Source organism: Ranitomeya imitator, chromosome 2, assembly GCF_032444005.1.
Source record: "Ranitomeya imitator isolate aRanImi1 chromosome 2, aRanImi1.pri, whole genome shotgun sequence".
In the NCBI taxonomy this organism is placed as follows: domain Eukaryota; kingdom Metazoa; phylum Chordata; class Amphibia; order Anura; family Dendrobatidae; genus Ranitomeya; species Ranitomeya imitator.
The window spans coordinates 544023383-544049718 of NC_091283.1; the positions used below are offsets into that span (position 1 = coordinate 544023383).

At 44.3% G+C, this 26336-nt stretch overlaps 1 protein-coding gene across 4 annotated transcripts in view; it reads right to left on the reverse strand.

Moving 5' to 3' along the window:
- The window catches only part of RALGAPB (Ral GTPase activating protein non-catalytic subunit beta), a 119564-nt gene that overhangs the window by 75281 nt on the left and 17947 nt on the right, over window positions 1-26336 (reverse strand). For 2 of the 4 annotated variants that reach the window (XM_069751937.1, XM_069751938.1), the window contains exons 4-9: window positions 15618-15781; window positions 10102-10288; window positions 9693-9824; window positions 9121-9302; window positions 8769-8816; window positions 3235-3383 (exon numbers count right to left, since the gene is read on the reverse strand). In XM_069751937.1, coding sequence (XP_069608038.1) covers window positions 3235-3383; window positions 8769-8816; window positions 9121-9302; window positions 9693-9824; window positions 10102-10288; window positions 15618-15781 — 862 coding nt within the window. The remainder of the gene's footprint in view (window positions 1-3234; window positions 3384-8768; window positions 8817-9120; window positions 9303-9692; window positions 9825-10101; window positions 10289-15617; window positions 15782-26336) is intronic. The other 2 variants (XM_069751939.1, XM_069751940.1) reach the window with 1 other exon arrangement.

Sequence of the window (26336 nt, forward strand, 5' to 3'; positions counted from 1 at the left end):
GTACCTGATGGCTAGAGGTTTGCGGGATCAGGCTACGAAACAAGACACCTTGTGATTTGTCCAAGAGGCCGTCATATTGATGGCTGGGGTGCCTCATCACTGACCGATCACTTAGAAGACTGTGGTGATGAGAGACCACTTGCCTGGGGAGAGACCCTGATGAATCAGGAAGACAGCGGCCCAATTGTCTTCTCCCAGAATGTGCCTGGAACGTGGCGTCCAGCGGATAGTAAGGAAACGATTTTCCGAGTAGGACGGAAGAGGGTCCCCCATGCCAGAGACTGTCACACCCAGAGCGGTCGCCGAATGGGACGCTGCCGAGAAGGGAAGATAGTATCCAGAGAAGACTGAAGATTCTGGCTGGAATAAAAAGTGTTCATGAGAGGGAACAGGCACAATTACCCATGTCAAAAGGAAATAGCTTGGAGAAGCCTGTGACCTGAGCCTGAGTACCTTGGTGGACAGGACTGGAAAAGAACGTCTGTCAGGTGGGTAAGAAAACTCGATCTTGTGACTTGAGGTAACAATCTCTCTGACCTAGACATCGTTGGCCACCAACAACCAAGCATCCCAAAAAGAGAGGGAAAAAAAACAGAGAATCCCAGGTGGGAGTGATCGATCATTTAGAGAATAAAACTGTTGGAAAGAGACCATGAGGACTTTGAGAATCGACGTTTTGGACGCCAACGAGAAGCTGGCTTGCAGGACAGCCTTCTCCTATTCCTGTGGGCGGAAGAAAGGTCCTGGTGAGAAAAGGTCCCAGAAGAAAGAAGAGGGTGAAAGAAACGAAACTAGAGAGCGCCTCCTGGTGAAGGGGTGTTTTGGGCTAGGCTGAGGAAGGAAAGTGCCCTTACCGCCAGTATCGTTTGAGACTCTCTGGACCAACTGCACCTAAAACAGCCTAAAAACCCTTTAAAGGGAGATAGGTAAGGTACTTCTTAGAAGATGGATCAAGATTCCAAGCCCTCAGCCTAAGGAAAAAACCTCTGTATGGCAACGATATTGGTGGAACTGGCGGCAACCAAAGACGCTGTCCAAAAATATTTGTCAACGTGCGCGATCTGTTCTGCAATGTCAGTTAGGCATCAGAAGGTGTTGCTGAATAAATACATTGGGCTAGCAGTTCTACCGAGGTAAATATCCAGATATTTCCTACCGGGGAAAGGTTTCTCTGGATGTTTGTAATGTCTTTCCTTCTCGAACGAGACGGAGATGTCCTGGGGAAGACCTCATCGTTCCTAATATTAAAGGTCTGGTTAACAGACAATATGAAAATTGTCAACTGTATCCTGTAGTTTTGGAGTTCTGGTCCCCTTCTAAATCGGAGGCTAACTGCAAAATCAGGGTCGGACTCCACAGCGACCTCAGAAGAGGCGGCATGGGATAACTAGGACATCCTGGAGGATCAAGAGGGGCCCGGAGTGCTGGACGAAGAGCTGGAGTGTGTCCAGCGTACTGGACATAGTACTTGATCTGCCTTTCTGAGTGTGATGGTCAGGTGCATGCGAATCACCGTGGAAGGCGTTCGGAGCACTGATGTCAGTAGGCGAGTTGAGCTGGAGCGTGGCCAACGTACTGGACATAGTCCTTGATCTGCCCTTCTAAGTGTGGTAGTCAAGTGCAAGCGACCGGGAATCACCATGAAGCATAGTGAGGTGACAGGGAATTAGGTCCTGCCTTGCGGGTCCGAGAATGATGTGCAATGTGGGTGACACGACAACACCGCTCTCCCAGTCGCACTATTGTGGGGAAAACAGGGTGAGAAAAGACACCCTGTCACCCCATAGAAGGAAAAACCTGGAAGAAAAAGGGAAAAGATTAAAAAAACACAAAAGGTGACCTGAAAAGGAAAAGATGGATCTGGGATCAGATCCAGGTCTGCCTCCTACTGAAGCTAAAATGTACGAGCTTTGCGCCAGTCGGTGGGTGTATACTGGCACAAAGAACTACTCCTCCCCCGTGCAAACAGATCTCACAGCTTACTGTGCTTTCCCCAGCAGATATCCTGTTTAATTACCTGACCAAGGCAGGAGGTCTCTGCTTCAAAGGTTTAATTAGTTTCTCTCTCCACAGCAATAATTAAATCTCATTTCAAAAGGAAGGCTGGGGTGTCAGTTCTCAATTATAGGTAGTTTTCACTCTTCCACATATGCTCAATGTGAAGGGGACGGGGGGCATGTCCCTTCCCTGGAAATGTCTTAGGGATCTTAATTTCCCTCTATGACACAGACATATTCACCGACACCAGGCAAAGGACAAATTATCAGTACCCTTTTGAAAGAAGTTACTGCAAATATAATAAATTTATCAGATGTACTGACCAACTTTATACTTCTATTTAGTGGATTCACAGTGAGCACTACCCCGATACCTTTCAGATCATACAACGGGAAGCTGCATGTTAGGTCTGGGATTACACATGACTTAAATATACTTGAAGTAGAAACATGGACCAGGATGACTCACATAGATAACATTACTAGTGATGAGTGCAAGTGCTCATTATTGGAGTATGCAGAGTATCACGGGTGCTTGAGCGAGTTGTTCGCATCCCTGCCGGAATGCCTGACAAACACGGACAATCCCCTCATGTTTTGTGGCTGTCTAAGGCTACGTTCACATTCGCGTCTTTGGACGCAGCGTCGTCGCCGCAAAACAACGAATGCGTCATGCATCCCGATCTTTGTTTTTTGGGGATGCATAGGCATGCGTTGTCATGCGTTTTGGTGTATTTCGCGACGCATGCGTCGTTTCGACGCACCTGGCAGGGCGCGGCAAACGCAACATGTTGCATTTTTTCTGCATCCAAAATTAAAAAAAAAAAAAAACGCATGCGTCGCACTTGCGTCGCCGATGCGTCAAAAACTCCATTGAAGTGTATTGGCAACGCAGAAGACGCAAGTACTTGCGTTGTTGTGCGTTGTACGACGCATGCGTTCTTTACTTAAAAAATAGAGACACTGAAAAGACCCTATGTATATATATATAAAAAAAGGTTGAACGCATGCGTCAAAAATGCCTGCGTTTTACTTGCGTCTTTCGTGCGTCGTGCATTGCATCCACGACGCTGCGTCCAAAGACGCAAATGTGAACGTAGCCTAACAGATGCGAAACTACTGGCCGCGGGAACGCGAACATCTCACCCAAGCACCCGCGATACTCGGTGCATACCAGAGTACCCTAGGAAAACTCGAGTAACAAGCAGTTACGCTCGTCAATAACATGAACACTTACAGAACTGGCTTTAATGGTGGTTTTGTTCACTGTGACAGTGCGGTGCCTCCGGCTGTGAGGAGGGGTAGTGTTGCTGGCTGTCGTCTGAGGCATGCTGAGCCTGTTGACGGGAGTTGGTGGAGCGCTGTCAGCTCTGGGTCGAGAGATGCCTGGGAGAGAAAAGTCACTACTGGAAAATCTCAATTATACATGTAATAAATAGTAATATTAAAAGGAGGATGTGTCACCAATCTTGCTCTTAATTTATTCTCCCTGCTTAAATTTTTTTTTTAATCTGTCATTAGGATCAAGAAATATGGAATATTTTATTTTGTACTATTTTTTATGGATTTTACCATACTAAAGGCTTGCCCCCAGAAAAATCACCCCCCCTAAAGACCATAAAAATGAGCACAAAATAAAAAGGTCCAGTGTCTGGAAACATATGGATGATTAAAAAATAAGCAATTATTAAAATTAAAATCTATTCAGAAGAGCAGTGGGAATGTAATAAGGGCAATAATACAAGACAAGTATGAACATCATGATTTGTGTGGGTGCAACTTCTCAGATCCCCACTGATAAGAAGGGCTTCACTCCACAGTGGCCACCTGTCATTCAAGTGAACGGAGCCATGTTGTACTTGTGGCCAGAAGAATCAGGGAAATACCTAGATCCATGGGATTCATGGAGGAAGAACAGATCACTTGGTCTGTCATCACTTACCATTATGGGAATACTTGCTTAATGTTGGGGTTCCATATTGTTGGTAAAACATGTCATTACCTGAAACACCGGCATTAAAAGAAAACCTCCTACTTAAGCCAGGTTTCTACAACATTTAAAAGCCAAGTAAAACGTTGAGTAGCTGTACAAATACCTGGGTAAAGTAATGCAGACTTTGTTACATCAGGCCTTATACACATTTAGTGAGTGTTAAGATGTAGCTTTCAGTTATGGGAAAGCAGTGTATTCTGGGTGCTCAGACAATAGGGCACATGGGGTACATTTACAATTACTGGTAGTGGTGTCACAAAGATCTGGGCCACCACACCTAGAAAATCAAAAGTCACCACAAGCAGCTGTTAAAAGGAATCTTTTTGCAGGTTTTTGCTACCCCATCTGAGAGCAGCATGATGTAGGGGCAGAGAGCCTGATTCTAGCGATGTGTCACTTACTTTAGTGGAGTCTGCAGTTTACATAAAATCACAGTTTTATCTGCTGTATTTCCAGCAGATCTCTGAATGTTGAACTCTATGATCCGTCCACACCAATGATTGGCAAAAAGAAGTCAATCAGATGTGGGGGCGGGGTTATACAGAGCTCATGAATATGGAGGACTACATGACCACAGGTTTACTAGTCCTCAAATGAGAATCTCTTGTTGATATAGAGGTGATTTTATCAAAACTACAGTAAGCAGCCTAGTAAGGGACATCGCTAGAATCAGGGTCTCTTGTCTCTACACTATACTGAGCTCTGATTAAGTGACAGATTCCTTTCTAGATGATATTTCAAAAAGCACTTTTTTGAGCAGATGTGGTTTTCCTTCTTTTACCAGATCTGTCAACGGCACTGACTATAGCATTTTTGTATATTAAATAGATCTTCAATCTGATGAGAATGGTGTACTGTGTGAAAATTCATGTCAAAATGGCTTATCACTTCTTTATGAAAGTTTATTTCAATTGACGCCAACCTTGTCTGAATGATAACTCCGAGGTATCCCTTCTCCCTGCTGCTGAGATATCACAAGATGCCGCTTGATGTCAGGCTGGGTGGAGACTGAATACACTTGGACTCATGAGCTCTCACTCTATAGCTTGACACAACATACGCATCTTACCATCAGGACCGGGGCTGTGGAGTCAGAATAAAATGCACCGACTCCTAAAATAAATAATAAATTGGGTGCAGTAGTACAATGCAGGATGTGCTGGAAATGTTGTCATTAGAATTTGGGAAAGTCCTGAAATGTCCTCTAAATGTCTGTTCTGTTCCTGATCTAAGGATCTTGGCTTTTAGGTGAGAGGAATCTGCGCAGCACTTTATGCACATGCTCAGTATTGACGCAATGCTGTGGATTCCTAGATGAGATGAATCTGTGTTGCACTTTATGCACATGCTCAGTAGTGAGACAGTGCTGTGGATTTCTAGTGGAGATGAATCTGTGCTGCACTTTATGTACATGCTCAGTAGTGACCAATGCTGTGGGGTCATAGTGGAGATGAATCTGTGATGTACTTTATGCACATGCTCAGTAGTGACTAGTGCTGTGGATTCCTAGATGAGATGAATCTGTGTTGCACTTTATGCACATGCTCAGTAGTGAGACAGTGCTGTGGATTCCTAGATGAGATGAATCTGTGCTGTACTTTATGCACATGCTCAGTAGTGAGACTGCTGTGGATTCCTAGATGAGATGAATCTGTGTTGCACTTTATGCACATGCTCAGTAGTGAGACAGTGCTGTGGATTCCTAGATGAGATGAATCTGTGCTGTACTTTATGCACATGCTCAGTAGTGAGGCAATGCTGTGGAGTCAGAGTCAGTGGTTTGGCTTACCGGCTACACAGCCCTGATCAGGACTTCACAGCAATTCTGACATGGATTTACAAAGTATAGACACGAGTCTCACCAGGTCTAAACAATCTATTTCATAATGTACGCAGTTTGTATGGTAAACTCTAGAGACCGATCTCTTTAAAAAAAAATCAAGAAGGGAAAATTACATATAAGCGCCATTAATAAGAAACCCAGCACCCAAAATTTGCAGTGTTCAGTTCAGCACTGTGTGAGTGGGATTTATGAATAACAGTAATTTTACAAGTCACAAAGCATAGTTTTCATTTTTTGAGGTCCAGTACTGCTTTAATTCACCTCCAATAAAATGCATGGATCAGTCCCATACCGTCACACATTAAAACATACCATATAATTGTGTAAAGCTAAAGTACCACATTACATAAGCTTTAAAAAAGGTTGTTCACTATTTTTTATATGTTTAAAAAAATGGCCTTTCTTGGGAGGGAGGAGGAGGGCTCAATGACCCTTTAAAAAAAATAAAATAAAATGAAGAAAAACATTAAAAATGAGTAGCAAGGTCCTATAAGTTTATGATCCCTTTTGTTCTATGTCCAATGTCTGTTTACTTAGAGAGTCCATAATGGACATAAACATGCTGCCCCTCACTACTACTGAACTGAGAACTAGTTAAGAACTTTTTAAAATCAGCTGAGACCTCACAGATAGGAGTTTAATCAGACATTTCATTTATTGATTAATAGAGGTAGAAGTGTCACCGTCACCAAAAGGCACCAGATCATTTAAAAAAAAATTTTTTTAGGGCTTGTGTAATCCCAAAAGAAAACATGCTACAAGATTGGGGTCCTTTATAAAAAATAGGTACTTTCGAAAAAGCAGCAGTGCACCGCAGCCTACAAATGATCATTGTTTGTGTCAATTCCTGGTAGGATCATAGCAAAAAGAAAAAGAAAAACGCTCAGTGGCCAACAAAGCCATAGCCAGAGAGAGAAGCTACACAGGTCAGAATTATGGGCACAGTTTGACCAAAGGTGTTGTACAATAATTAGAAATACATGGCTGCGTTCATTGAAAACCAGCACTACACCTGTCCATTGGTTGTATGTGTTCTGGCAACTACCCAAACACAAACCACGGACAGGCGTAGTGCTGTTTTTGGAAGAGAACCACTGCATTTTTCTACACCTGTACAAACCCTCTAGGATGAACGCCCCACGCTGCAGTATGTGTCGTAGAGATTTCTTCAATGGGAAATTTGTTCCATTCATCTGAGTGTTGTGGTGTCAGATGGATGGACAATGTACGAAGCATCACTTATATAAGAGATCGAACAGGGCCGAATCACAGAGTAAGAGTAGTTTAGTGCGGAAGTCAGTGGTGGTTTAATAGCATCCTATCACACACTGGAAAAGGCTATGCCCATCTTATTAAGTAAGGCCATCTGCAGGGTGGGCCATGCATATGGATACACCTAAATAAAATGAGAATGGTTGGTGATACAACTTCCTGTTTGTGGCACATTAGTATATGGGAGGGGGGGAAACTTTTCAAGATGGGTGGTGACCATGGTGGCCATTTTGAAGTCGGCCATTTTGGATCCAACTATTTTTTTCCAATGGGAAGAGGGTCATGTGACATCAGACTGATTGAGAATTTCAGAAGAAAAACAATGGTGTGCCTGGTTTTAAGGTATCTTTATTCTTTCATGAGCTATTCACAAGTTTCTCTTTGTTTACAGCCGTTGACATGTCGCAGAGGTTAACACGGATCGAAATTGTGTTGATGTCTGGTGAACGCAGTACCCGGGTCATTGCAGCAGATTTCAATGCAAGGCACCCTATGCAATAAAACTGTCACCATTCCCATGTAATTTAGATGTATCCATATAAATGGCCCACACAAAAAATGTTGCCTCATCACTGAACATAATGTTCTGTGTAAGCTGAGGGTCCTGTTCAAATTTTTGTTTTGCCCATTCTGCAAAGTCAGCGCACCGATCTGGGTCATCCTCGTTGAGATGCTGCAGCAGCTGGATTTTGTAAGGGTGCCATTTGTGAGTAGCTAATATCCGCAGAAGGGATGTTCGACTGATGCCGGATCGGTGCGCTAAATTTAAAGAAACATTTTTTGGGTGGCCCATTTATATGGATACACCTAAATAACATGGGAATGGTGACAGTTTTCTTGTGTAGGGTCTTGCATTGAAATCTGTTGCAATGACCCGGGTACTGCGTTCACCAGACATCAACACAATTTCTATCTGCTCCTCACGTGTTAACATCTGCGACATGTCAATGGCTGTAAACAGAGAAACTTGTAAATAACTTATGAAAGAATAAAGTTACATTAAAACCAAGCACACCATTGTTTTTCTGGTGAAATTCTCAATAAGTGATGTGTCACATGACCCTCTTCCCATTGAAAAAAATAAAGTTGAATCCAAAATGGCCGACTTCAAAATGGCCACCACCCATCTTGAAAAGTTCCACAAACAGGAAGTTGATATCGCCAACCATTCCCATTTTACTTAGGTGTATCCATATACATGGCCCACCCTGTAGACATACCACCACTGTATGATATATGTGGGTCCAGCCTCGATCTTGATCTGTATCCCATTCAAAGTTTTGGGGTACAGCAAGGTTTAATTCAAGTGAAACTGATAAAAGAAATCAGAGAGCTAAAAAAGTGTGGGGAACCTGAAAGAACACAACCTACCCCACATTGTTATTATTGAAAAATGAAAAGTGTGGGGTAACTGAGAAATCCCTGAAGCATCCATTCAGGCAAACGACAGACTAATTCTGCACATAAGGCAGAACGGATGCTTCATAATGCCGAGGGTAGGACCAATCTTCCTGGTCTTGATACAAACAATGTGACTCGTAGGGCTCGGGCAGCGTTCTGTCACATGGTGATTAGTATTTCTAGCTCAAATCAGTAGTTATTAACCACCAATACCAGATTGTTTTGCAACAAACTAAACAAGTAACTCATGAGGTTTGGATACCATATTTTGATAATCTTTCCAACCCAATGTTCTTAAAGACTGCAACTCCTGAAGAAGAAACATACGAGTTTACTACCATTACATACAAAGCATTTCCTAATTAGAAAACAACGATCGAACAGCCAATGGACTAGCGGATTATACTGTGGCTACGGCAATGACCTGTATTTTGTATAGCGTACTGACCAGGACCCATTAGCCTGGGGTGTCCACTGTCAGACACACTAGGGTTTGTTTTAGAAGTGGCTTTTCATTGCACCAGAAACTAATACTTTATGGCAAACGCAATTGTTAACATACACTAAGGTTTCATGAAAACAAAGATGAAAAGCAGCAGAGATAGCAGCGTTACCTAGAAAGGCATCCACCAGACAGCTGACCCCACGCATGGCACGGAAGAAGATCTGCGGCAGCTGTTTGAGGCATAAGTACTGGTTGAGTTCCTGGGTGGGCACCCCGCTCACATTTAGAAACTGTTCCTGAAACTTTGGCGTTGTGCCGATAATACTTGGGTTACTTAGGTCCACAGGGTTACTAGAGATGAAAGAGGAGAAGCTAGAATATTGGAACAAAATCTCAAGAGGGTTTCCAGGTTTTCTTTTTTTTACATTATGTATTGGCCATACAACTGGTTTATAGGGTCAGCAGTACTGATGAGCGAATGTGCACAGATGAGGCGTTATCCGAGCACGCTCTTGTGCTTTTGGCGTGCGCGAATATTTATAGTCCCCATGCCTGCTTGTCTTGGGGCTGTCCGACTGTCTAACCATGAAAGTCTCTCGCCTCGCACACAAATATCGGAGCACGTTTGCTCATCACTAGTCAGTAGACCTCCCCCTATTCTTACACTTACATTGACCTCTCATAATGAGATCTGTCTGTACAGCTATCAGGAAATAGTCACCGAAGAAACGGATGGCGCACCTCAGCATGTGGAGAAAGCGGAACCAGGTTTGCGTCACACATTCATTAACCATTTCTGTGGGGATTAGGCTGGCATCTTCCTCTGGAACTTTGAATGGGGGGAATGAAGGCCCATATGTGAATCGCAACAGTCTGGAGGAAAGCATGAAAAAAATACATTGAATAAAACAAATACAAGTCACCATCATTTCAGCATTGATGCACTTGTTCTAGCTAAAAAGGATGTCATTGAATGAACTTCAATGCAATATTGCGGCCAGCATGCAGCCAGCAGGTAAGGAAAGGGTGAATCAAACACCCGAAAACTCCAATATGACCGAAAAGCGGTCCCACCAAATTCAGGTGACAGGTTCCCTTTAAAGGGGTTGTCTGTGTGTTCTGTTCTCCTCAACAGTCTTCAAATGCTCACCTAGATGTTAGGGCACAGATTGCTTTACTCCACTGCTCTACCACAGCTGGATGGTGTCTCCAGTTGGCCACCATTTCTTTGGCGGTCTTCCAGTAGGGTGGTGTTGGGAAGCAGCGAGTACAAGCTAAGAGCCAGACTTCAAACAGAACTCCAATTAACTTGTCTGCCAAATTTTCTGCAATGCCTCCTAGAAAAGAGAGAACAGTTTTGAGGAGAAGAAAAAAAAAACAAGCAAAAAGAAAATACATGTCTGTATTAGTTGGTAATTTCTTTAACATTTTTAAAAGGTAAGAATCTGCTTAAAAATTACCTGTCACCTAGAGAAAAGTGGCCATTTTTTTTGCTGGAAGTACTTACTGTGATGTATAAATGTGCAGACGTTGTAAAAGACAAGGGTGGAGGTGCAATTATAGAAAAGAAAAAAGGGCTGCTGTCAGTGAGTGCCGGGGGCGCAGTTACAGCTGTCACTCACTTGTACTGAGCGGTGAATGAAGCTGCGCCGGCCCACCCCTGTGACTGAAGGCACAAGGCTGCTGGAGGAATAAAGTTCATTTCCTCCCAGCAGCAGGTTCAGAACCCTAGTGATCTGCCGATTAACCTAATATTTGCAGGTTAATAGTGTTTTCTATATGATGGGTCCCAAAAAAAAAAAAAAAAAAAAAAAAAAAAGAGAGGCCTTTAATCGGGTCAAAAGTGGCTTGCTTTTGTTTTTGTTTTTTTTCGGCTGCTCTGCTGAGTATGCAATTTTTATTTTTTTTTAACACAAAATGAACATGTCATGTTTTTTTTCTTTATTATTATTTAGAGACAATTTTATGGCTTGTTCCAAAGGGAAGTGGCTCACAGGGTAATGAAGATCAGCCTAAAGTCACGCCGCCAGAGCATCACGCCAGACACGTCGCCAGAACAACCCGTGAGTCACGCCCCCAGAGCATCCCACGAGTCGCACCCCCAGATCATTCCACGAGACGCGACCTTAGAGCATCCCACGAGCCGCGTCCTCAGAGAATTCCACGAGCCACGCCCCAGAGCATTTCACAAGCCACGCCCCAGAGCATCCAATGAGCCACGCCCCCAGTACATCCCACAAGTCACGCCCCCAGAGGCCCATATATAACATCAACTTAATAAGGCAACTAACAAACAGGCAAGCCCTGCATGTGCTGCGGCTGTCTAACAGCAGTGGTAAATTGAACACCGCTAGAACAGCGTCAGCACGGGAGGAGAGTATACATGTTTTTATATTAACGGGCTCAAAACATGAGGAATGAGAAAATGTTCAAGTAGTGGACAAGCACTTTAAAAGGGAAGGTGCCGTGATTTTAGTTTTTGTATTAATAATTATTGATTATATAATCAATTATTTTTAATACAAAATTAAATTAACTACATTCATAGTTTTTTATTTACTTACTTTTATTTTTGCCACTGGAGGCTGCCATTTTAGTTAGTGGGGGCGCAAGTGTCTGGACACGACACTTGCACACCTCACTTACAGCAGCCATGGGCATAAGAGCTAACGGTCGGACTCTGACCACATCGCTTACATTGAGGCTGCTTCTCCTGCTTCTTAGCTGTGACCTGGGCACGCCCACTGGGCTGCAAGGTCACAGCTGTGGGAGGAGATCGTGGCCATTTTGTTGCTTTATTTTCCTCTGTCATCGCACCCACAGCTCAGTGTGTGCGATGGCAGGAGCTACCAGGGAGAAGCTGCTGCTAGGAAGCGAGGGTCCGGGGTAAATATCTGCAGCGAGGAGCGGTGATTGCAGCCTGTACTTAGTATTACAGTACAGGCTGCAATCACTGCCGACCTGTTCAGAGCACAGCAGGGAGATCGTCACACTGCTCTGCCCTGAACAGGATGCAGCACTTCCTGGGAGAGGAGGGAAGGTAAGTACAGGTTTTTTTTTTTCTTATGCATCTACCACTGCCAATCCTGTCCTGTGTAGCCAATCCTGTCCTGTGTAGCCAATCCTGTCCTGTGTAGCCAATCCTGTCCTGTGTAGCCAATCCTGTCCTGTGTAGCCAATCCTGTCCTGTGTAGCCAATCCTGTCCTGTGTAGCCAATCCTGTCCTGTGTAGCCAATCCTGTCCTGTGTAGCCAATCCTGTCCTGTGTAGCCAATCCTGTCCTGTGTAGCCAATCCTGTCCTGTGTAGCCAATCCTGTCCTGTGTAGCCAATCCTGTCCTGTGTAGCCAATCCTGTCCTGTGTAGCCAATCCTGTCCTGTGTAGCCAATCCTGTCCTGTGTAGCCAATCCTGTCCTGTGTAGCCAATCCTGTCCTGTGTAGCCAATCCTGTCCTGTGTAGCCAATCCTGTCCTGTGTAGCCAATCCTGTCCTGTGTAGCCAATCCTGTCCTGTGTAGCCAATCCTGTCCTGTGTAGCCAATCCTGTCCTGTGTAGCTAATCCTATGACACTGACTGCTGAGCTGTGTATCTAATCCAGTCCTGTGTTTCTAATCCAGTCCTGTGTTTCTAATCCTGTCCTGTGTACAGTATCACACAAGATAGGATTAGATACACAGTTCAGCACAGTATAGGATTAGATACACCGCTCAGCACAGTATCACACAGTATAGGATTAGATACACGGCTCAGCAGTCAGTATCTAATCCTCTCCTATGCACTCCGCTCTACCAATGGGTTGCTCTCCCTCCTATGCACTCCTCTCCCCCCTGCATGTCTCTCCATGGTTCGCTCTCCCTCCTATGCATTCCTCTCCTCCCTGCATGTCTCTCCATGGGTCGCTCTCCCCCCTGCATGTCTCTCCATGGGTCGCTCTCCCTCCTATGCACTCCTCTCCCCCTGCATGTCTCTCCATGGGTCGCTCTCCCTCCTATGCACTCCTCTCCCCCTGCATGTCTCTCCATGGGTCGCTCTCCCTCCTATGCACTCCTCTCCCCCTGCATGTCTCTCCATGGGTCGCCCTCCCTCCTATGCACTCCTCTCCCCCTGCATGTCTCTCCATGGGTCGCTCTCCCTCCTATGCACTCCTCCCCCCCCCACGTCTTTCCCCATTGTGGTTTATTATTTTTGCTGTAGGAGACGAGGGAATCGAGGATTATGCGTTCGGTAAGTATGGTTTAATTAAGATTAATAAAGGACTTTATGCTGGCTGTGTCTTTATTTACAATACAACTATAGGATTAGTAATGGATGGGCACCTCATAGACGCCTCTCCATTACTAAGCCGTGGGCTCGATGTCACCGGACAATATAAAGGTGACATCAACCCCACAAATATGAACCCCACTTGCTACCGCTACAGGACAAGTGGAAATTACCAGGCAAAGCGCCAGAAAAGGCGCATCTAATAGGTGGCTGAGCGCTGATATTTCTAGCCTGGGGGGACAATATCCATGGCCCCTTCCTAGGCTATTAATATCAGCCAGCAGCTGTCTGCATAGCATTTGCTCGTTATTAATTATAGGGGGCCCCCACGTCTTTTTTTGGGGGGTGTCCCCCATTTTAATAGCCAGTTAAGGCTAAGTATACAGTTGTGAGTGTGAGCACACTCCCCCCCAAATAGACCAGTACACTGCTCTCCTGAAATACTCTGTGCTCCCGTCACCCTGCTCCTTCCACCATACATCTGTGACCTCCCTAGACCAGCACAATACCATATGGATCACGTATAATGCCGCCATATATATTAATCACACAATACTCCCATAAAGACCATATATATTTACACGATATTATATATATATATATATATATATATATATATATATATATATATATATATATATATATATATACACACACACAAAAAAAAATTATATATATATATATATATATATATATATATATATATATATATATATATATATATATATATATATATATATATATATATTATTACATAATACTGCCATATAGATCACACATTATGCCGCCAAGTATCTATATGACGGTATTATGTGTGATCTATATGGCGGTATTATGTTTGATCAGTATTGTGGAACGATGTGAAAACTATATGACGGTATTATATGAGAACTATATTGTGGGATTACGTGTGATTTATGTGACAGTACTAGGTGAGAATTATATGGTGTTTTATGTGTGATCTACTGTACATGGTGGTATTGTGTGTGATCTATGACAGTATTATGTGATTAGTATATGGCAGTATTATGTGTGATCTATATGGCGGTATGTGTGATCCATATGGCGGCATGTGTGAAAAGTATATGGCGGTATTATGTGAGATCTATATGGCGGCATTATGGGTGATCTATATGTCGGTATTACGTGAGAAGCATATGGTGGTATGTGAGAACACTATGGCGGCATTATGTGTGATCTATGGTGGCATGTGAGAACTATATAACAGTATTATGTGTGAGCTATATGGTGGTACTATGTGTGATCTATATGGCGGTATTATCTTCAGAAAGGGGACCCATTCTATGGTGGTTCTGGCTGAGCACCTGCACACGGGTCTGGGGTAATAGAGGGGACAGCATAACCTCCAGTTAGGTGTAGTCAGGGGAAGGCTGGTGAGGCAGCTGAAGAGAGGGGTCTCATTTTTATCGTTACTATGTGGCTACATTGCCCCCCAGCCTGCTTCCCAGCGTCACCCCAGACTGCGCCTGTCACCTCGCATTCACACATCGCCAGGATAGGATCTGAGGAGGGGAATGGGGTCTGCATGCAATGTCTGGATCAGAACAGGCCATCAATCAACAGAAATGCTTCCTGGATTTTTGTGGAGCAGACGGTTCATCCATGTGTATAAAAGACAACGTTGTATGTAAATCCCTGGCTGCTCCGCGCACCAAACAGGGTGCACCCCCCCATAGACCTGCACACTGCTCTCCTGAAATACTCTGTGCTGCTGTCACCCTGCTCCCACCACCATATATCTCCTAGAATCCTTGCTGCCTGCCATCCTCGGTGACTGTTTACTTGTCAGTATAACTTTGCAATCACCAACAAAATGGCTGCTCATTGGGTTCCTGAATCTTCTCTTATCCCTTAGAAAAACACCCAGGAGGGGAGGAGACATCACACACGTCAGCAGACTCCGCCCATAATTACTGCAGTGCTGTAATGTGAGCTAGTTGTACACTAGATTTTTGTCAAATTTCAGTAGCTGCTCCCCCTAGTGTTTAAAAGTGGAAATGCCAAACGTTTTAAAATTATTTTTCATATTTTACTAAATTATAAACAAATTATATATTTTTTTTTAAAGAAAATGTAAACATTAATTCTTTACATTTTTCAATTGCTGGATTTTTTTTTTTTATGGCACCTTTTCTTTAAGCCTTTTAGTTCTAGTACATGTGGTCACTGACAGCACTGCTCATATACATGATAGAAATTGTCTGAAAGACAATTATGCCCATTTCTGCCAACTCTTACGTGTAAACTTGTGCAGATGGAAGGCAAGTCTCCACATTTTTAGAAATATGGATAGCACTAAGAAACAACTGATTAAATACCGACAGAGTGAATGCAGCCCACAATTACACTTTGGTAAGTGACAAGATGGGTGCCATGTCTAACCTGAGACAGTTGGAGCAGCAAGGAGTGTGTCATTGATTTGTAGAAGAAACAGCAGGAGAACCTCCCAGGTTTCCCGGGCCATGTTGGTAGAGTCTCGTGCCAGCTTCTGGACAGAGCGTAACACCTGCAGGCACAGCCGAATCTGGCTGAGTAACTGTTCCTGCCTGCAAGGAAGCCAACAGAAAGAAAATAACTTACAAGTCTTAAAACAAGTGTTCAGATCTCAAATCCCCAGACCCTTATTACAGGCGTTAACAGAAATCATTGCTTATATACACTGTATAGTGAGGAAACCGCAAACATGGCAGCCACCTCTGGAGGCTGAACCCAGTCTCTCCTGCCAGCTCTGAGGATGATGGTGGTGATGGTGCGGTGTCCATGCCGGTGCAGATGGTGGTAGTCATTTTGTACATGAAGAGAAGAGGACACTGAAGAGACTAAAGATCCCTCCATGATCTACTTATGTCCTAGAAGGGTGTAATGGAAGAGTTGAGACATGCCCTATTAAATAAGTGGGCGCCACTGCATATATTGGCTGCAGGAGACTCTAGTGCACAACGTGGACAGCATGTTTTATAGTTTGGAGACCTGTATGCTTACCTCTGGATATGGAAACCTTACTTTGTATAGAATATCATCTGAGGGAGTTTAGTTGGGCCAACGCAGCGGCTACAGATGTAGGATTTCAAGTGCATTTAACAATCCCTCTGGGTCTAAACTATTTATATTCGTCAGGATAATGTCCAGGGCGCCAGGAACGGGGCACAGTAATCCTATTCCAAATGTTATTCCTGTACCAAGCAGCTACAAAGACTCAGGTTTTCCACTCATCTCTCAATACAAAACGTCCAAACAGCAATGTTCCACATGTAAAAAGTTAAACTAACGAAATACAGCAAGCCCCATACTCGGTCTGGGCATCAGAATTCTCCTGGATAAACAGTGCAAGTCTGCACTTGTGATAAAGTACCAAGGAGCACCAGACACATTAACGTATACATAAGAGTGCAAAGAATCTGCACAAATAATGCAATTCACAGCTCAGAAAGATCTCTGCACATAGCACCTACCACAACACGGGGAGCTGCACCGATTGGGGACAACTTTCAAACTAGCGAATATCCCTACTCTAAGGCTATGTTCACACGTTGCTTTTTTGCTGCAGCCAAAACCCGATCTCTTGGCAGTAAAAAAAAAAAAAAAAAAGCTGCAGACAAAGCAGGTTTGGCTGTGTTTTTCAGGATCCCAAAACACAAGTATGAACAATACAAGGTGTTAGGCCAGCAATGTAAGACATATGTGCAATCATAAAATATTTTTGGAAAAAAGGGCAAATGGATCAATTTATTTAGTGGAATTTTGTGTCCCAAAGAAATAGTGACTACTCTGAACAAAAAAGTTAATGAGTTCATGAAAAAAATCCAGAATTAGAAATTACAGCGGGGGGGAGATGAATTGGTCAGGCATGGTTCCCTTTCACACATTGGTCAGGCATGGTTCACTTTCACACATTGGTCATGTGACGGGGTGTACGGCAGAGCAAGAAGGGACAACAGGCCGAGGGATGATTCAACAGATTTATTATCAAGAACGCTGGAACAACACATGCAGGTAGATCTACAGAGTCCACAATTAGTCCAACAGAACAGGTTCGGGGGCACCTCCCGATAATCCTTGTGCCAGCTAACAAAGCAATAGTCCACACGAGTCCAAGGGATCCCAAAACAATCCCACGAGCGACGAGATATGTCCTCAGCTCAAGTCTCGCCCCGTTTGCTTCCACAGTCACAGATGGACATGGGGTCTTGCCTCAGCTAAGAATCCCCACTCCTTCTCCTTCAAGGATCAATTCACATCTGATCTCAAAATAAGAATGGATTGTCTGAGCTCCTGGGATCCGCCCATGAAGGGGGGTAGGGGTTACACCTTCTATTCAATGGTTGGGTCCACCAGAAGATTCTAGACTGGTGGGCTCCAGGCAGTCTATGTAATATGTACATTTGACTAGCCACCTGCTGTGAGGAAGAATGGCTATTCCTCCACTAGTGGTGTTGACAAAGCTTAATTACATTAGAGCTTAGGGCTGCAAGTATTGGGGGAAGGAGACATTGTTACAGGTGAATTCCCAGCCAAGAAAATACATAAATTACAGCTAATAGAAACCAGAGAACAGTTACATACATCAAATGGCATATTATTCAAATACAGGACAGGGCAAAAGTACATATCATGACAGGTCAGGCATGGTTCCCTTTCACACATTGGTCAGGCATGGTTCCCTTTCACACATTGGTCAGGCATGGTTCCCTTTCACACATTGGTCAGGCATGGTTCCCTTTCACACATTGGTCAGGCATGGTTCCCTTTCACACATTGGTCAGGCATGGTTCCCTTTCACACATTGGTCAGGCATGGTTCCCTTTCACACATTGGTCAGGCATGGTTCCCTTTCACACATTGGTCAGGCATGGTTCCCTTTCACACATTGGTCAGGCATGGTTCCCTTTCACACATTGGTCAGGCATGGTTCCCTTTCACACATTGGTCAGGCATGGTTCCCTTTCACACATCTAACAGGCGTTGTTCCCTTTCACACACACATTGGTCAGGCATGGTTTGTTTTCACACAATGGTCAGGCATTAAGATGATCAGGCTTTGTTTACTTTACACATATCACTAATTTAATCTGTACTAATTAATCTGCCTAACATCGGTCAGGCATGGTGTTCCCTTTCACACATCGGTCAGGCATGGTGTTCCCTTTCACACATCGGTCAGGCATGGTGTTCCCTTTCACACATCGGTCAGGCATGGTGTTCCCTTTCACACATCGGTCAGGCATGGTGTTCCCTTTCACACATCGGTCAGGCATGGTGTTCCCTTTCACACATCGGTCAGGCATGGTGTTCCCTTTCACACATCGGTCAGGCATGGTGTTCCCTTTCACACATCGGTCAGGCATGGTGTTCCCTTTCACACATCGGTCAGGCATGGTGTTCCCTTTCACACATCGGTCAGGCATGGTGTTCCCTTTCACACATCGGTCAGGCATGGTGTTCCCTTTCACACATCGGTCAGGCATGGTGTTCCCTTTCACACATCGGTCAGGCATGGTGTTCCCTTTCACACATCGGTCAGGCATGGTGTTCCCTTTCACACATCGGTCAGGCATGGTGTTCCCTTTCACACATCGGTCAGGCATGGTGTTCCCTTTCACACATCGGTCAGGCATGGTGTTCCCTTTCACACATCGGTCAGGCATGGTGTTCCCTTTCACACATCGGTCAGGCATGGTGTTCCCTTTCACACATCGGTCAGGCATGGTGTTCCCTTTCACACATCGGTCAGGCATGGTGTTCCCTTTCACACATCGGTCAGGCATGGTGTTCCCTTTCACACATCGGTCAGGCATGGTGTTCCCTTTCACACATCGGTCAGGCATGGTGTTCCCTTTCACACATCGGTCAGGCATGGTGTTCCCTTTCACACATCGGTCAGGCATGGTGTTCCCTTTCACACATCGGTCAGGCATGGTGTTCCCTTTCACACATCGGTCAGGCATGGTGTTCCCTTTCACACATCGGTCAGGCATGGTTCCCTTTCACACATCGGTCAGGCATGGTTCCCTTTCACACATCGGTCAGGCATGGTTCCCTTTCACACATTGGTCAGGCATTGTTTGTTTTCAAACATTGGTCAGGCATTAAGATGATCAGGCTTTGTTTACTTTACACATATCACTAATTTAATTAATCTGTACTAATACTTAGGGTACCGTCACACAGTACAATTTTCATCGCTACAACGGCACGATCCGTGACGCTCCAGCATCGTAACAATATCGCTCCAGCGTCGTAGACTGCTGTCACACTTTGCAATCTACGACGCTGGAGCGATAATTTCATGACGTATGTGCGATGTAGAAGCCGTTGGTTACTATGCGCCCATCGTATACGATATATGTTACACCATGCGATCATGCCGCCACAGCGGGACAGTAGACGACGAAAGAAAGTTTCAAACGATCTGCTACGACGTACGATTCTCAGCGGGGTCCCTGATCGCAGGAGCGTGTCAGACACAGCGAGATCGTAACTATATCGCTCGAACGTCACGAATCGTGCCGTCGTAGCGATCAAAATTGCACTGTGTGACGGTACCCTAACAGCCATTCTGAGGAGAGGACACTAAGATATTATGGTTTAAACTTGAGAAAATTACAAAAATAAATTGGTTTCACATCCTGCTGTACCTGCTTGCTTTCACTACAAAAGACAGCAAAAAATGATGGCGACATTTTTTTTAATGCTTTTTTGCACTTACTCATTGGTTTCTATGGGTGAAAAAATGCTGAAAGTAGTTACATCCTGCAGTTTTCCAATTTAGTAAGGAAAAAAAAAACAATGAGTGCATGAGATTTCTGAAATCTCAGCTTTACTGGTACTGCAGCTTTTAATTTGCATAAAAATCTCAGCAAAAACGCAACCTGTGAACATAGTTTAAGGCCATTTTCAGCATTTTATCTCAGCATTTGTAAGCAAAAACCAGGAGTGGGTGATAAATACAGAAGTGGTGACGTGTTTCTAATATACTTTTCCTCCGATTGTTCTACTACTCATTTTGGCTTATAAATACTGATGTAAAATACTGAGCAAATGCACAAAGTGTGGAAGTGGCCTAACACGTAGAATTTTACAGAAATTGCCACTTAATTTTAAACATAAGGTTGAAACACATCGTTATTAGTTCCACTCCAAGATATCAGATAAAAAAAAAAAAATCTGGCACAGGCGGCTGTTCTCGAGGCCTATGGCATATTAGAAGCGATGCCTGTTCCGTGCTGAAGTCACAGTGCCTTTCTGCATCAGTCAGGTGACTAGAAGAGCTTGTCATCAGATGTTTCTCTCCTATATCAGACAACATCTTAAGTTAGTGTAAATCTGCAAGTTTATAGTATTGTGTTGTGCTGAAAGTGAAGCACCCAGGAGAAGATGAACTGTATTCCTTCCGGAGTTGCCAGCTTTCAGTCATATAGGCGCGCCGGCAAGGCTACAGTCAGTCATTGCTCACAGCACAGAGAGCCGCAGCTGGAAGTATGTCTCGACACTGGCTGAACACTCAGAAGGGCATCTATCTTGAGTTGGCTGTCAAAGTGGAAGGTCGTGCTTATGGCCGCCGTTGACCGTATAGTTATCAATGACAGTAGCCGCACTAGCACACAAGCATGACTGAAAGCCGGAGGCTCCTTGGAGGAATAAAATTCATTTGTCCCAGGTGCCGCACATTCAGTACAGCTGACAGGCACCTTCTTAAAAGCTACTAACCTGCATATTACCCCCATATCCGCAGGTTAATACAGTTATCTGACCTGAAAGGTTCCCTTTAAGAAAGATGTGACCTCTGCGGAGCCTGAGCACAGTAAATATCTGTGGTTAGTTATAGCACCTCACTTCTCTTTTTTCCCCCATCACGCCTCATTTTCTCCCTCACACCTCTCATTCCCCCCTAACACTTGCCATTTCGACCTCACATCTGTCATTTTCCGATCACACCTTTTCATTTTCACCTCGCACCTCTCATTTTCACCTCGCACCTCTCATTTTCACCTCGCACCTCTCATTTTCACCTCGCACCTCTCATTTTCACCTCGCACCTCATTTTCACCTCGCACCTCTCATTTTCACCTCGCACCTCTCATTTTCACCTCGCACCTCTCATTTTCACCTCGCACCTCTCATTTTCACCTCGCACCTCTCATTTTCACCTCGCACCTCTCATTTTCACCTCGCACCTCTCATTTTCACCTCGCACCTCTCATTTTCACCTCGCACCTCTCATTTTCACCTCGCACCTCTCATTTTCACCTCGCACCTCTCATTTTCACCTCGCACCTCTCATTTTCACCTCGCACCTCTCATTTTCACCTCGCACCTCTCATTTTCACAATAATAATAATAATAATCTTTATTTTTATATAGCGCTAACATATTCCGCAGCGCTTTACAGTTTTTGCACACATTATCACTGTCCCCGATGGGGCTCACAATCTAGAATCCCTATCAGTATGTCTTTGGAATGTGGGAGGAAACCCACGCAAACACGGAGAGAACATACAAACTCTTTGCAGATGTTGTCCTGGGTGGGATTAGAACCTAGGACCCAAGCGCTGCAAGGCTGCAGTGCTAACCACTGCGCCACCGTGCTGCCCCATTTTCACCTCACAACTCTCATTTTCACCTCACAACTCTCATTTTCACCTCAGTATATATGTTTGTCATCTCCCTTATATATAGTATACACCTATATGTCATCTCCTGTATATAGTATATACCTGTATGTCATCTCCCCTGAAAATAGTATATACCTTCTGTATGTCATCTCCTCCTGTATATTGTATATAACTATGTGTCATCTCCTCCTGTATATAGTATATACCTGCATGTCATCTCTTCCTATATATAGTATATTCCTGTATGTCACCTCCAGTATATAGTATAGTACCTGTGTGTCATCTGCTCCTGTATATAGTATATACCTGTGTCATCTCCCCTGTATATAGTATATATCTGTGTGTCATCTCCCCTGTATATAGTTATGTACCTGTATGTCATCTCCTCCTGTATATAGTATATACCTGTGTGTCATCTCCCCTGTATATAGTAGCTCTCACTCTTTAAGTCCCCCTTGTTCACATCTGGCAGCTGTCAATTTGCCTCCAACACTTTTCCTTTCACTTTTTCCCAATTATGTAGATAGGGGCAAAATTGTTTGGTGAATTGGAAAGCGCGGGGTTAAAATTTCGCATCACAACATAGCCTATGATGCTCTCGGGGTCCAGACGTGTGACTGTGCAAAATTTTGTGGCTGTAGCTGCGACGGTGCAGATGCCAATCCCGGACATACACACATACATACACACACACACACACATTCAGCTTTATATATTAGATGTAGATACAAAAATCTGTTGGGAAACTGCTTAAAATTAATGAGAAATTTGGGTTAGGCATTTATAAAAGTGAAATGTCACAACAGAAATGTTGGGATGAGGAGCCATGCAGACCAGGATAGGGATGAGGAGCCATGCAGACCAGGATAGGGATGAGGGAGCCATGCATACCAGGATAGGGATGAGGGCGCCATGCATACCAGGATAGGGATGAGGGCCACGTGTATCAGAATGGGTATGACAGGACCATATTTCCCAGGATAGGTAATATTAAGTACAGAATTGACCACATTGCTTCATGTTTTTTTTCCTAATTTCCTCCTCTAAAACCTAGGTGCGTCTTAGGCTATGTACCCACGTTCCGCTTTTTTTATGCGTTTCCGTCGCGTTTTTTGCCGCAGTGGAAACGCATAAAAACGCATTCCCATGCAATCCTATGGGATTCTGCCGTTGCTGTGCCCATGCTGCGGAATCGCCGCGATTCCGCACACATAGGATTGCATTGAAACGCGCACTTAGCCACATGTGTTATGCCCACCATGCGTAAAGTGAGCTCCTCATGTGCGGATGGTACCCAGGGTCTGCAGGAGAGGAGACTCTAGGTCCTGGGATCCATATTCATGTAAAGAAAAAAAAGAATTAAAATAAAAAATAAGGATATACTCACCTTCTGATGGCCCCCGGAGTCCTCCCGCCTCTCAACGGTGCACGCGGCGGCTTCTGTTCCCAGGGATGCATTGCTAGATGAAAATGGGATGACGTCGCGGTCACAGGACCGTGACGTCACAAAGGTCCTTCGTGCAAATCATCCCTGGGAACGGAACGTATCGGGAGCATCGCTGAGATCGGGGGCCGTCGGAAGGTGAGAAAAACCATATTTTTAATTTTTTTTAACATTCTTTTACTATTCATGTTGCATAGGCAGCATCAATAGTAAAAAGTTGGTCACACTTGTCAAGCACTATGCCTGACAAGTGTGACCAACCTGTCAATCATTTTCCAAGTGATGCTTCAAATCGCTTGTAAAAGCGCAAGCATTCTGCAAGCAAAAAATGATTGTGCTTTTCAGGAAAGCATGCGAATTCCGTATGCGTTTTACCTGTGGCAGGGAGTTTCGGAAATGCTGCGGACATTTCTGCAGCATTTCTGCAATGTGGGCACATAGCCTTATGGTCCGGTGCATCTTAAAGTCCGAAAAATATTTTTGCACACTTCTGCTGCATTCTGACTAAACATGCTCGGCTTTGCTCAACTCACTTGCACTGAGCAAGGACAAGTAAGTCTAGTTGGAATGTGAGTGGTCAGGAGTATGCAAAATGGAGTAAAATAGTGTGACTGCAGACTTTGTAAAAAGACCAGAAAACCCCTTTAAAGCTTGAATTTCTGCAGAACGAGGCAGCGATTAGATCTCTAAAAGATGACTTTCTATAGTGGCTATATCCCCTATAAGGCTACGTGCATTGCTTAACCCCTTCATGACCCAGCCTATTTTGACCTTAAAGGGAACCTGTCACCCCGTTTTTTGAGATTGAGCTATAAATACTGTTAAATAGGGCCTGCGCTGTGTGTTCCTATAGTGTATGTAGTGTACCCCGATTCCCCATGTATGCTGAGAAATAACTTACCAAAGTCGCCGTTTTCGCCTGTCAATCAGGCTGGTCAGGTCGGGAGGGCGTGGTGACATCGCTGGTTCTTCCTCAGCTTTACGTTGGTGGCGTAGTGGCGTAGTGGTGAAGACACAGCGCGCGATCTGCGCTGTCATCCCTTTCGTCGGTGGGGGCGGCCATCTTCCTGGGGCCGCGCGTGCGCAGATCGAGTGCTCTGCTGCACGGGGCTTCAGGAAAATGGCCGCGGGATGCCGCGCGTGCGCATTAGAGATCGCGGCGGCCATTTTCCCAAAGCCGAGTTTGCATCTCGGCTTTGGGAAAATGGCCGCCGCGATCTCTAATGCGCACGCGCGGCATCCCGCGGCCATTTTCCTGAAGCCCCGTGCAGCAGAGCACTCGATCTGCGCACGCGCGGCCCCAGGAAGATGGCCGCCCCCACCGACGAAAGGGATGACAGCGCAGATCGCGCGCTGTGTCTTCACCACTACGCCACTAACGTAAAGCTGAGGAAGAACCAGCGATGTCACCACGCCCTCCCGACCTGACCAGCCTGATTGACAGGCGAAAACGGCGACTTTGGTAAGTTATTTCTCAGCATACATGGGGAATCGGGGTACACTACATACACTATAGGAACACACAGCGCAGGCCCTATTTAACAGTATTTATAGCTCAATCTCAAAAAACGGGGTGACAGGTTCCCTTTAAAGACCTTGCCGTTTTTTGCAATTCTGACCAGTGTCCCTTTATGAGGTGGTAACTCAGGAACGCTTCAACGGATCCTAGCGGTTCTGAGATTGTTTTTTCGTGACATATTGGGCTTCATGTTAGTGGTAAATTTAGGTCAATAAATTCTGCGTTTATTTGTGATAAAAACGGAAATTTGGTGAAAATTTTGAAAATTTCGCAATTTTCACATTTTGAATTTTTATTCTGTTAAACCAGAGAGCTATGTGACACAAAATAGTTAATAAATAACATTTCCCACATGTATACTTTACATCAGCACAATTTTGGAAACAAAATATTTTTTTGCTAGGAAGTTATAAGGGTTAAAATTTGACCAGCGATTTCTCATTTTTACAACGAAATTTACAAAACCATTTTTTTAGGGACCACCTCACATTTGAAGTCAGTTTGAGGGGTCTATATGGCTGAAAATACCCAAAAGTGACACCATTCTAAAAACTGCACCCCTCAAGGTACTCAAAACCACATTCAAGAAGTTTATTAACACTTCAGGTACTTCACAGCAGCAGAAGCAACATGGAAGGAAAAAAAAATGAACATTTAACTTTTTAGTCACAAAAATTATCTTTTAGCAACAATTTTTTTTCCCAATGGTAAAAGGAGAAACTGAACCACGAATGTTGTTGTCCAATTTGTCCTGAGTACACCGATACCCCATATGTGGGGGTAAACCACTGTTTGGACGCACGGCAGGGCTTGGAAGGGAAGGAGCGTCATTTGACTTTTTGAATGAAAAATTGGCTGCACTCTTTAGCGGACACCATGTCGCGTTTGGAGAGCCCCTGTGTGCCTAAACATTGGAGCTCCCCCACAAGTGACCCCATTTTGGAAACTAGACCCCCCAAGGAACTTATCTAGATGCCTAGTGAGCACTTTAAACCCTCAGATGCTTCACAAATTGATCTGTAAAAATGAAAAAGTACTTTTTTTTCACAAAAAATTTCTTTTCGCCTCAATTTTTTCATTTTCACATGGGCAGTAGGATAAAATGGATCATAAAATTTGTTGGGCAATTTCTCCCGAGTACGTCGATACCTCATATGTGGGGGTAAACCACTGTTTGGGCACTCGGCAGGGCTCGGAAGGGAAGGCGCGCCATTTGACTTTTTGAATGGAAAATTAGCTCCAATTGTTAGCGGACACCATGTCGCGTTTGGAGAGCCCCTGTGTGCCTAAACATTGGAGCTCCCCCACAAGTGACCCCATTTTGGAAACTAGACCCCCCAAGGAACTTATCTAGAAGCATATTGAGCACTTTAAACCCCCAGGTGCTTCACAGAAGTTTATAACGCAGAGCCATGAAAATAAAAAATAATTTTTCTTTCCTCAAAAATGATTTTTTAGCCTGGAATTTCCTATTTTGCCAAGGATAATAGGAGAAATTGGACCCCAAATATTGTTGTCCAGTTTGT